The sequence below is a fragment of the Solanum stenotomum genome, chromosome 2 (assembly GCF_019186545.1).
Source record: "Solanum stenotomum isolate F172 chromosome 2, ASM1918654v1, whole genome shotgun sequence".
NCBI classification, from domain to species: Eukaryota; Viridiplantae; Streptophyta; class Magnoliopsida; order Solanales; family Solanaceae; genus Solanum; species Solanum stenotomum.
In genome coordinates, this window is record NC_064283.1 from 55774892 (window position 1) to 55788470 (window position 13579).

Consider the following 13579-nt stretch of genomic DNA (forward strand, 5'->3'; position numbering starts at 1 on the left):
ACACCTGAACTAGACTTTGTTCATTTTAGACACCTCATGTAAGGTCCTGATGTGTCATTTTGACACTTTTTACTAATATGGCATAGTGAGTGTGACCCACTCATTAACTGCGCGTTAGGCTCTTTTCTAGCCAATTTTTCTTTTATATTTCCTTCTTCTTCCCCATTTTTTCAACCACCATTTTCTCAAACTTGAACTTCTTCCATGGTGAAATATATTTGATGATGCCACAAACGAGAAATCTAATTCCAAACGTCAGAGCTTTCCCCAAGATTTCCCAAGGATGATGCCCTTCTTCCTCAATTTAATTTGAGAAAAAAAGACTGAAATTTGAAGGAAAAAAAATGAAAAGTTGGGGATGAATAAAAAGTCACTAAAAAAAAAGAGATAATCCCATTAAAAGAAACTTAACAATGTGATATGAACACGTACACATTTGTATTTTAAAAGTTCATTGGATCTTAGATTATTATTTTTTTAGCAATAAAATCTGTAGAATTTTCTTTTAGCAATAATATTTGTGGAGCTGCATTTATTTGAAAAAATTTGAGTTACACAAGTTCACTAAAGTTATACCATAGAAGGATTGAACAATATTTAAGTAAAAGAGATAGAGAAATTTTTTGGGTATATGGCAGAAGATTAAGGGGCGTGTGCTACTATGCTTGTTTCTCCAACATCGGAGAAGACGATGGGGTGGGGTGGGGTGGGGAATGCTTCTCCTAAAGATTTTTTAAGGTGATTTAATCCTTTTTTTTGTTATTATTTGGGGGGGGGGGGGGAATGCCACGTGTCATCGATTCATTGGCCATCTTTTTTTATTTATAATTGATAGTTTATTATTTAAGAATTATTTTGAACAAAATGACAAGTGTCCTCATTTAATTTGACACTTTACACATCATTCGTGAGTGTAACACATTCTCCATCATATATTTGCTGAATGTAAAAAAGTGTCAAAATGACATATCAAAGTCTTACATGAGGTGTCTAAAATGAACAAAGCCTAGTTAAGATATCTAAGTGAAAATATGTCAATTTTAGGATGCCACAAATGGATTAGCCCCTTTTTTTAGTATTCAAAAGATTATAATATAATCATGTCTACATGACAACAACCATTTAGAGAATCTAGGTGTTTTCAAGTTGAAGTGGACCAGTGTGAAAAACAAGTAGAATCTTTGAGAGCTTCCATATTTCTAATCTTGAAGTATATGCTATTCTTGATTTCTTTTCCTTGTGTCAATTATTTATATTATATTCCAAAGTACTCTCTCCGATCATTTTAAATGAATTTTGTGATTATTATTTTTTTAAATCATGAATGAAATGTTTATTTTATTATGATATTTATATTAATTGGTATATAATTTTAATGGATTCAAGAAATAATTTAAAGAATAAATAACTAATGTAAAGGGTAAAATTAATTTTTTATATCTTTTTCTTACTATGTTAAAGTGGACAAGTAAAAAATGAAAACTTATTTTCAGTATAGTAGATAAGCAATGTGATAGTATTTTAACCCAATTTTATATGTATTTCAGTCATGTAACCATGCCTGAAGTGCAGATTTGAAAGAAAAAAAAAGGTTGTTAGATTTGTGTGTTTTTGATAAATTAATGATTATATTTTGCTCTTTATGATATGTAACTTATGTTTAGATTCTAGTTGATTTAGAGTATATTTGAGTGTTTAATCATGTGTTGAATTGTGGAAATTCGAAGAACAAATTATTATTTTTTGTTCACACACATGCCTGAAATTTTACCCTCTTATTACATATATTTCAGTCATATATGACTAAGGTGCAAATATACATAAAAAAATTCATATATAGATAATTGAAAGTTTATCAATTTTTAATGCTCCTCAGTCAAAATTGTCTGAACTTTTACCTTTGCAAATCATACTAAACATCGGGCAAAAACATATGATTTTAGTCTCACAAGGCCCCATTTTTAAGTGTCTGAAGTTATCAAACTTCATACGTGATTGTCCCACTTCTTGCCCAACATGGGTAAACTTGCAAAAAAAAATGATCAAGTGGGTATTAGTTAAATGAATACATCAAAAATATGTATTAATTAAATAACGATATTAAAATCGAGTATTAGTTAAATGTCAACATCAAAAGTGGATATTCGTGCACACCTCTCATATTTTCTGTTAAAATATAGTGACACGAATGAATATTTTGTGTCACAATAGTAACATAGGTGAATCTAACTTTTAACAACTATTTTAACACTCAAATATACAATGTGTTTAAGAGACACACTTATATTTTTTATTTAGACGCACGTGTCTGAAATTTTAGCCTCTTTTTACATATATTTCAGTCATATGACTGAAGTGCCAACATACATAAAAAGATTAGACGTACATGACTGAAAGTGTATCAATTTTTACATGTATCTTACTTTAAAAAAAAATGAAATTATAAAATGGATATTAGTTAAATGTTGACATTAAAAGCGGATATTAATTAATTAAATGACAGACATCAAAATCAAGTATTAATTAAATGTCAACATCCAAAACGGATATTCATGCACTTCTCTCATATTTTCCATTAAAATATAATGGCACAAATATAATGGATACTTTGGATTATGACCATGTCATAAATGAGATCAACTTTTAATAGAAAAATAACATAAATAAACTTTTCTTAAAATTTAATGACATATTCAAGTATTTTCACCTAGATAATAATAAGAAAGAGGAAAGGAAAGACAAGATTGCAATCTAGTTTCTTGCTTTTGGATAACCAAAGGTGGTGGGCGGGTCACCCTATTAGTTTTATGGCAAAGGATCAAAATTGCTCTTGAACTATATGAAATAGATCACTTATATATACCCTCCATTACATTTTGGGATCAAAAATATCCCCACCGTTATCCCAGGAGACCACAAATACCCTCAAGAGTTAACACCCCAAATTTTTAGTGACGTGGCAAGCCACATGAGACTAATCCCTCCACCTAAGCATTGCCAACTAAAATTCCCAAAATATTGCCACTAAAGGTTATGAGTGATTTTTAGTAGCGACTAAAGCTCCAACAACCATTCGCTAGTAAAACCTATTTTTTCAACAAAAAAATATGATAATTAATTTTTGATTGCAACCTAATTTTCTAAAATAAATAACTTGCAATATTAATATTAAAAACATACAATATTATTATGAAAAATCATCAAAATTACTTCTCGATTCAAATCTCCTACTATATAATGCATCATTGTACATTTTATACATTTACATATGACATAAAAATAAAACATACAGTGTCTTCAAACTCCTACTTAATCGATATCATTTTTTATTTTTTAAAAACAATGAAGAAAAAAACACAAAATTAGAATTTAATGTTAAAAACTTTTAGTGACGGTTTTCTGGGCTTTTGTGGCGACTGTTGTTGCTGCTAAAAGTCTAGTTCTTTTGTAGTGAATCCTAGTTGGCAACGCTAGGTGGAAGGATTAGTCTCACGTGGCTTGCCACGTCAATAAAAATTAGGGGTGTTAACTCTTGAGGGTATTTGTGATCTCTTAGGATAACAGCAGGGGCATTTTTTATCCCAAAATGTAACGAAGGGTATAAGTGGTCTATTTCACATAGTTCAGGGGCAATTTTGACCCTTTTCCGTTAGTTTTATAATGGCAATATGTTTCACGTGATTCCATAATATATATATATATTTTGTATTACAAAAATATTTAGAATAATAATTTTGGAGAACATGGTAAGGAACAACAAAGTGTAAGAAATATTTCTAAAATTAGAAAACATAAAAACCAGTAAACAGAAAAGAATGTAAAAAATATATTTTTCTTAAGAAAAAAAATTGAGCCCACTAAATGCACAATATTTTCTTAAGGAAAATTATTTCCCTTAAGTACCCGAGGTCAATCATAACCCACTAATTGTAAAGTGAATGGTGGAGAATCATATTTGATGGATCTTCCTACTTTATTCTACCCTTAAAAAGAATCTTACAATATATATAGATGGTTCCGTCCATGCGACGAAGCAATCTATGACACAACATGTTTACAAGTGTTAGAGCGAGTAAAAGCCTTGTATTGGTTGGAGAATGGACTGATGATCTGCTTATGTATACTTGGACAATGCTAACTTTAGGGGTTGAGTTAAGGCTAAGATCCATCTTTATTGGGAACAATATTGATATTGGACTGAAATTACAAAGTTGTAAATAACATATTACAAACATTGTGTTGTGGCAAGCTATTGCCTTGAAAATGATTTCGACCCAACTTTGGTGCAATCATTGTGGCCGGTTGCTCCCCAAGGTTCCACAGTTACTCTCAAACAAGTGTACTTGTGGCTGAAAGTTTACAAACATTGTTTTCTAATCTTTTTGTTGGTAGTGTGGTCTTATGTTCACCCAAGATATTTCTTTATGTAAGGATTTGGAAAAGAGGAGTTTCAAAGAGAAGAAGTAATTTCTTAGAAACGTATGAGAATGTTAATGACATTAAAGGTCATTATATCACACTTAAATTTTTTTTTAATTTGGAACATATATGTTATTCATCTCTTTTGTAACGTAATATTTTGTATCCTTTACTTTACTCTTAATTAATAAAGGTAAAATTAATATCACAATCCCCCACTAATCTATTTTAATTATATGGGTCAAGTGGTAAAGGGTATTAATTAAATTGTGAATTTGACCCATTTACTATTCAACTATATTAATTATTTAATAAAAAATCATCAACTAGATACTCATAGCTACCGAATAGTTTAAAATTTCCATAATTTTTTTTTACAGAAAGAGTCAAAATAATCCTAGTTCTCAAAACGACCTAAGGAGTTGTTACATTATCAGTCTTAAGAACTATATTTTTGCGTAACTTCTAAACAATGGGACAAATTCTAAATGATGACCTAAAAGGCATATTTGCATAAATCAGCTTTTAATAAGTTGTCTTGAGTCAGACACTCAGACCCGTAAAGGAGAAGGGCCGATGGGGCACATTTGGGAAAGTCGGGCCGATCGGGTGTCTTCATTCAAGCGAAGGTACAGAAGAAAAATGAAACGAAGTGAGAGGCCGAGGGGCAGGGAAAAGAGTCGAGTCGATCAGGCTCGACGATCGGGAGAAGCAAAATGAAATCAGGATTTGGCCGAAAAAGAAGCAAGGCTATGGATACCATGACCGATCACCATCGATAAAGAAGAATCTTTCTAAATCACTTGTCAGCGGGGCCTTCAAGCATCCGAAATACGCCGGGATTGAAAATGACAAAAAAAAGGTATATTATGTTAACTTATTTGAGTNTCAAGCGACGGTACAAAAGAAGAACGAAACGAAGTGAGAGGCTGGGGGGCAGGGAAAAGAGTCGAGTCGATCAGGATCGACGATCGGGAGAAGAAAAACGAAATCAGGATTTGGCCGAAAAAGAAGCAAGGCTATGGATACCATGACCGATCACCATCGATAAAGAAAAATCTTTCTAAATCACTTCGTGTCGGCGAGGCCTTCAAGCATCCGAAATACGCCGGGATTGAAAATGACAAAAAAAAGGTATATTATGTTAATTTATATGAGTCCACCATGAGTCAAGATACCTAGTTCTTTGACTATATTAATAATAAGAAGAATAGTAAATGCTTAACGTAATTAAGAAACACAAATATTTACGTGGAAACTTCTTTGCTCAAGGAGGGAAAAATCATGACCTGTTCTACAGAATTTCTCAACAACTTCACTAACTTCAAGCAACTTGTGAGTACAGACTCCAATAATTACAAAGAATTAAAACTCTTAATCCTACACCTCTTGTAATACCTCTTTTACAAGACTCAAAGCAATAACCTTATTGCCCACTATATCAACTACATCTAGTTAACATAGACTTCAAAAACAACTTTGGCTAGTTCTGGCCATGAACTCAACTCCTCCAAGATTACAACGGAAATGATTTATATTCCTTTATAAAATAGGAATATATCGTACAATTTACTAACTCAGAACACAAGACACAAAATACAATAAAAGACTCTGCAACACTTGATCAGGTGCCTTGTTGAATTTGAGCAATGTTGTTTGCTAAAATGGATTTTGCTTTGTGAATGAATTTGCTTGCAAAAACTATGTTGTTTCTTGTCAAAGTGTCTAATATATAAGATAGACAAAACAACCTAGTAGCATGTCATTGCTCTAGAACTCTGCACCTCTGTTATCGTGCCCACCTACCACAACAGCTTTTGCAGCTGCATTCCACTAACTTTACCTGAACGATCACATCTCGAAGGATCATGTCCCTCTACCAGATCCAACTATTCCTTAGAGTTTGTTAAATCATTGGAACATCAGAATACAACATACTATTAGTATAGTATTTATTAATTTAAGAGAAAATACATCAAAAAAAACTCTGAACTTGTCCTCTAAACTTACTTTAGTCCTTTATCTTTACAAATTATTATTTACCCCCTTAATCTCATTTCAAGTGAATTAAAATCCACCCAAAAAGCTGATGTGGCAAATAAAAAAACAAAAAACGAGTGGAAATGTAAAAAATAAAAAAAATAAAAATAAATAGGTCCCTTTTTTTCTTTCCAACCAATAAGGTTTCATCTTCCTCACACCCCACCACCTTTATCCACCAACAACCCCACCCTTTCGTTCTTCGAACCCCCCACCCGCACCCATCTTTCTCCTATTTCGAACCCCGCCGTCACCCATACTTGCCTCACCCCTTTCTTCTTCTTGTTCTTCTTCGAGCTTTCTCCCTGCCACCTTCTTTCTTCTTCTTCAAAACACCCCCACCTATTCCTTCATTTCAAATTATTCTTGCTTATTCTTAGAAGTGGTGAATAAGAAAAAATGAAAAAACAAACAACTTATTGTTGCTTCAAGATCTTACTAATGGAAGGGTTTGTTGATTATGATGAACTTGAAGTTTTTTTTAATTAAAAAAATTATAATTTCTTCATCTTAAATTAGTTATTTAATTTCTATTATTTATTTATTTTGATAATGTGTTTTAAAAATTGAATGTATTTTTTAGTCTTGAATTTGTTAGAGTTTGATTTTATTTTTATAATCTTGGATTAATTCTCAATTTTTTTCTATTTTTACCTTTCTAAAATTGTATAAATAAAAAGAAACAAAAAAGAATTAAAAATACTCAAAATTTAAATAATTTTCAATGTGGCACTGAGGTGGCAATGTCGTGACGCTAATGTGGCAATGAAATGGCGTGTGTGTAATACACTTGCCACTGTGAGACTAGTATTGTAGTATTAGGGTTGGAAAAAAACCACTTCAAAGATGTTATCAAGGTTTTTTTTTTATGTATTTTCTCTTAATTTAACTATCTGGCATTTCGTATTCACTGACTCGACTATTCTAAATTCATCGCGTAGGTCCATTAAAGGAGAAGTTCTTCCTACCAGAAATTTCTCCATTTTCATTATAACTCAGTAAATTACTGATGGACAAATCTTATTCATAACACAATATCCTCAATAATACATAATGTTTAGGATCTCCAATACTATTACATAGTACACCATTTAACAAAAGGCATGATCATAATCATGGAAATGGAAACTTTTGTATATAAATTTGGATAACCATCTTGAAGCCATGAAGCATAGTAATGCCAAGAAGACCAATGAATATCTTGCAGCAATTGACATGACACTCTCCTTTGCTGCAGCAGCAAATCCAATTGAAGCAACAGAGATAATTTGCATAATGATTTCAAGGACATTTAGACTTTTATATGCTCTGCTACAACTGCTACAATTTATTGTATGTGTCCAGTACCTATGCATTCATATAACAAGTATAATAATTAGTAAAGACGATTCACACAATTTAATATCAAGCTATATACGCACCTGTCCAAAAGTTGTTCCCTAGCAGGAGTTGGTTGCAAGTCACCAGTAAATTTTGTGCCCCAATCAACTTGGGCACCTCCATATTTGGTCAACCATCTTCTAAAACCAACCACAAGTGCATCTGCCTTTGTTGGTACATAACAAACTTTTTGCCAATTCTGTGGACCTTTTTCCCTTAGCTTGTGCTCCTTCAAAAGGAACTAAATATTACACATTGTAGCGATAATATTTTTGAAGAGTCTGATGAATAACATAATTAATTTCTACTAATCAACTTTTTTAAGAAATACAACATATATATACCAGTATAATCCACAAGTGGAGATTGAGGAAGGTAGTGTATACACAGATCTTACCCCTACCTTGAAGGTGGAACGATTGTTCCCACTAGGCCCTCAACTCAACGAAAAGCATAATAAAGTGTTGGTGTAACATACCAAAAAAATAATAAATTATAATAGATTACAGTTGAAAACAAATTGACAAAAATAAATAAACAATCATTTAGGTTGTGATGATACATAACGTGACATATGATACATTTTTATTAATATTAAAATGTCAAACTAACATAACAGAAGTGAAAAGGTCACGACAAAATACTAAAGATTGCATGATAAATCATTTTGAAAATATAATATTTTATTTATAATAAAAATCAAAGAACAAGAAATTTCAAGAATAATGTTACGACTACTAGTAAAATCAAAAAATTGTAAGAGGATAATTAATTACCTGAAGATGAAGTAAATATAAATCAGAATCAATGATTAGGTTATTGTCAAGGTGAAATTTCCATGGTGGAAATAGTTTATACTCCCAACCAGCAAAGTTTCTGAAGGATGTCAGCATCAATCTGCAATTACCTGGACTTACTGGAACACATAGAAATACTAGAAATATTCTATTTGTATCATTTGATGATGATTCTTCCTGCATCACATCACAAATAAAATAAATCTTAGAAGTACACTTTCATAGTAAAGATCTTTTATATTAGCGATAAGGTACAGGTATCCCTCTAGATTATGATCGAAACCTAGAGACACACCTTAATTAAACTAAGGTTCTATTATCCTAAATTTATTTATTTTTTTGTAATTTTGTACACCTTTTTGGCTTACGTGGCATCCAAACATATCCTACGCGCCTCAACTACGTGGAGTCACAGAGTGTGCCGCGTAAGCCAAAAGGTGTACAATTTTTTTTTAAAAAAATGAGTTTGAAAAGGTAATAGGACTTTAGTTTAGTTAAGGTGTGTCTCTAGGATTCGGTCATAGTCTAGGGGTACTAGTGTCTTATCCCTTCATATAATCAATGCAGTTTANGGGGGGGGGTTAATTTTTGTTTTGATCCCTCAATTAATTAATATAAAACTGGTCTTGGTTCTCCGTACATCATACTATTCGTCCCATACCTTTTGCCTATTTCATATGTGTGGAACCTGATCTTTTTCGATTCTTCCCTCGAATACATTGGGTAGGTAGGACATTTAAAATAGCAGCCAATTTATTTAGATCAATTTTTATGTTATATTATATGTTCTCTATAACAAAATAACATGTTATAACAATCAAAAGGTATTTGGTTAAACGATGATATTATAGAGAAAATTCGAAAAAGATAATTACCTTTGATTCATAATTATCCAAATAGCTTTGAACACCAAATGGACCATAGTACACACAAGGGGCAATAAATTTGTGTTCATCATGTCCTTGCTTTGCAATAAATCCATTTATGTCTAATTTTTCAAGGCTTATATCAAGTGGTTTTCCTCCTTCTCTATCACCCTTCACAGTGCACATATTAATTATATATTATTAGTTTGGTAAAAATATCCAAATACAATAAAAATTCAAAACAAGTATGTGTATATATGTTAAGGTTTAATTTTCTTATCTGTTTGGAACTTCTATTTTCCCAATTTTCATTATGCCATGATGTGCATAATTGACATGAGATGGGTCCATGAGGTTTTCAATCAAAAACTCATACCTGAAAAAATAATTATTTCTCAATTAAATTTTTCAAACTCTGATTAAATATTAATTCTACCAAGTAATAATAAATAAGCTAATGCAAACTTTTCTAGAGTTGAAATAATTGTGTAGGAAAATGACTTTTGCCTAAAGTGAGAGAAGTCATTTTAAAATGTTTTTCCTTGAAAGTACTTTATGATAATTTTAATCAAACTTCAGAAAATGACTTATTAACTTTTTATTTTTTCAAAAAAATGACTTATTTTCTTAAAAATATTTTTCCAAAAATTATTTTTTGTCATGCCAAAATAAAACACCAAATATATTTACAAGGGTACTTACCCATATGGGATGTCTCTAACAAGTGTTGTTTCTGCATATGAAGTTAAATCATCTAAAAGTGGAATATAAGGTGGGGTTTTTCTCAAGTGTATGTCCTTGTATAAAGTATCAGTGTTGGGCCAAAACCAAAGAATGTCATTTTGCACAAAACTTGGATACACTGCTACACATGCTCTTTTGGATGTGTGAACCTACAAAAAATCAATATATAGTCACTCCTTATCATAAGTAAATAAAAAAAACTGTACAAAATCATGAAGTCGAAACATTTAATTAATGATCATTTCACCACAACCTTATTTGTAAAAACCCATTGACCTTGAATATATGCAATAATGAGTTAGGAATAAATCTTAATTTGATATGATAGTAGAGTCAGATCCGATTCAATGCGGGCTCCCGGATATGTGTGTGTGGAAACTCCCCGGGACTGATTGAAGGGGGGTGGAAATACCCCGGGTCAATTATTATGCACACTCCATACCGGACAGTGGAATTCCGGATCTGAGCGTAAATGCATAAATGAGTCTTTTATTGGCCTCAGTTGTCATCTATGCTCTTCAACTAATTTGAGTGTGCACAAGTAGATACTTAAACTTGCATAAAGATGAACAAATATACACACATGTCCTACTTGGCATAATACAAGTAGGACATTACATAGGTTGTGAAATGTCATGTAGGACGTCACATGGAATGTGTGTGTCTAGCTGAGACCAAGTTAAAAGACATGTTTATTTATAATGTCAATGGAATATAATACCACAACGATGACGGACGAAAGTCTTGAGTTCCTTATAAGATTTGGGCAACCCTCCTTTTTTAAGCCACCTTTTGAGGGTGCGAATTAAGTTTAAAATCTAATTTAACAAATCAACAAATATTTGGTCGTCCAATATATTTATCACTTAATAATTAATCAAGAAAGCATACATTTTTGTTTTCCAATTTCACCCTTATCACTCCAAAAGGACATAAAGTAATTAAGTACTCATATAAGGAACAAATAAATGTAATTTAATCAAATATCTCTTATACTCCCTCCCTTTCATATATTTTATATGTGAAAGGTAGGAGTTCAAGAAAGAAAGAAAAAGATAGGCTCTTTTTTTAAAAAACAACTTATGGTTTTAAACATAAAATAATGTATGTCATTAGCCTAAATGTAAAATGAGAAGTTAAAAAAAGTTAAAAGTGTGATTCATTTTGAAATACATCAAAAAAGGAAAATGTTTATGATGGGATGGATAAAATGCTTTCAGCCCTAATCAGAAATTTTGTGTTTTAGTCTTGAGGTTGGAATGAACTAAATAACGTAAAACAGAAAAAAAAATGTTATTTATATTATCAAATAATTTTCTTAATAGGTGTGTCAAAACGTTAAATGACAGATAAAAAGAGAGTAGTAATTACATGAGGCTTGTCTCTAGGAGCTTGAGGAATGAACTTGCAATCACCAGAACCACTAAAACACCAACCATGATATACACATTGCAATCTTCCCCATTGATCAATTCTCCCTTGAGAAAGTGGAGCCAATCTATGAGAACAAGCATCATCCATCACTCTCCATTCCTCCAAATTTTTATCCCACCACACTACCAAATCAATTCCCATCACTTTTTTCCCATGTGGCCTTCTCTTATCAAGTTCACTTAGTGGCATTATTGGATACCATTGTGCATACCAATCAAATTTCTCTTTTTCTTGATTTTTTTCATTTTTAGTACTAATTTCTTGTTCATAATTTGGAAGTAGTTGTTGTGGTTCATTAGTTGAATTAAAAATATTGGTAGTGAAAAGATTGAATCTTGACTTGTGGGGTTGTTGATGATTTAGCGAAAAAGAAAAGTTTGGTTTCTTCTCACATATAATTCTTGAAAATCTAGGTGTTTTCAAGTTGAAGTGAAATGGTGGAAAACAAGTAGAAATTTTAAGAGCTTCCATATAGCTAGCTAGTCTTCAAGTGTATGCTTCTTTTTCTTGTGTCAATCATTTATATAACTCTAACTATTCCTTTGTTCTTTTTTAACGTGATACATAGTGTGCAAATCACGTACGCTAAATTAATTATATTAAAAGTATTGATTACTTACAAATATTGATTAATTTTTTTTTCTTCATTAAAGGACTCTTTATAATTTAAAAAAATTGGCATAAAATATTTTCCTAAAATAATCGTTATTTAATTATTATCTAAATATTTTTTTAAAAAAAAAATTAAAGTTAAACTATTAAATCTTTACTCATTTTTAAAATAAAGGCTTCTAATATGTAGTAATTTATAATTTTAATACTTTCTTATTTGAATTATATTAAAATTTTAAAACTTTAAATTAATTATTCAATTTTCTAGAAATCAACGAGTGCATAAATGCCAACTAAGAATTTAAAAGAGAAAGAGATAAAATCCCCTCTGAACTTGTCCGCGTAATTTACTTTAGCACTTTAATTATACGGGTGTTTTTTTATCCCCCTAATTTAATCTGAAGTGAATTTAATTACCCCTTAAAGGATGATGTGACAAAATTTGTATCACCAATTTTCTATAAGCGTGTGAGACAAAAAAACATCAAAAAACTGATGCATGTCATCTTTTTATTGAATGACATACTTAATAATTTATTTTATTAATTTTTAAATTTCAATTAACTTCTCTTTCTCTGCATCTTCTTCCTCCTTTCTTTTTCTTTTCTCAAAACTCTTTCTCTTTCTTATTTTTTTTATTTAGTTCAAGGTAAACATTTACTCTCAAATGTAATTTTTTCCACATTTTTTCTTCTTCTTTCCTATTTTGCTTCTAATCATTTCTTGTTTTTCTGTTTTTCTTTGACAAAATTTTTGGTGCTTGATTCACTGACAATATTTTTTATATCAAAAAAATTATTAGATCTATCAATTTAAAGAGATTAAAAAAAAAAGTCGATTCCACCAAAAAAAATTCAAAGATACTGTTGGCAAAAAATAGATTGTGGAGATTTCGCCCAATTCATTGATAAATTAACATTTTTATGCAAATAATTTTTTTAATTTTTGAGGAAGGTGATATGATGTAACTAAAACTGAACTGAAATTGCAATGGAAATTTGAATTATAATTTATAGATTGAGGGGTAAATTCATTGATAGGTTTAATTTTTGGCTCAGTTTTAGATATAATCATGGTGGGTATAGGAGTTGTTGGTTTAATGTGGAAATTGACGTCTACAAATAAAATATAGAAATCTATTTTCTTACGAAAAATAGAAAATTGAAGAAGTTTTTTTTTATTTTTAACATAAAGAGAAAATCATTATATAATGGAAGAAGAAAAGTTTGAAATTTTTTTTTTTACTGTAAAAGGAAGAGTTGTTGTTGAGAAGGTAACAAACATTGG

The 13579-nt window shown here is 30.8% G+C and overlaps 1 protein-coding gene across 1 annotated transcript; it reads right to left on the reverse strand.

The window, feature by feature from the left end:
• Nucleotides 1-7462: 7462 nt before the first annotated feature.
• Nucleotides 7463-12172, reverse strand: LOC125856700 (protochlorophyllide-dependent translocon component 52, chloroplastic-like). Its single transcript, XM_049536320.1, has 7 exons — nt 11618-12172; nt 10205-10395; nt 9783-9878; nt 9512-9680; nt 8616-8813; nt 7881-8068; nt 7463-7806 (listed from the first exon to the last, which is right to left on the reverse strand). Exons 1-7 carry the CDS (start codon nt 12149-12151, stop codon nt 7551-7553), a joined length of 1632 nt encoding a protein of 543 aa, XP_049392277.1. The 5' UTR covers nt 12152-12172; the 3' UTR covers nt 7463-7550.
• Nucleotides 12173-13579: the final 1407 nt, after the last annotated feature.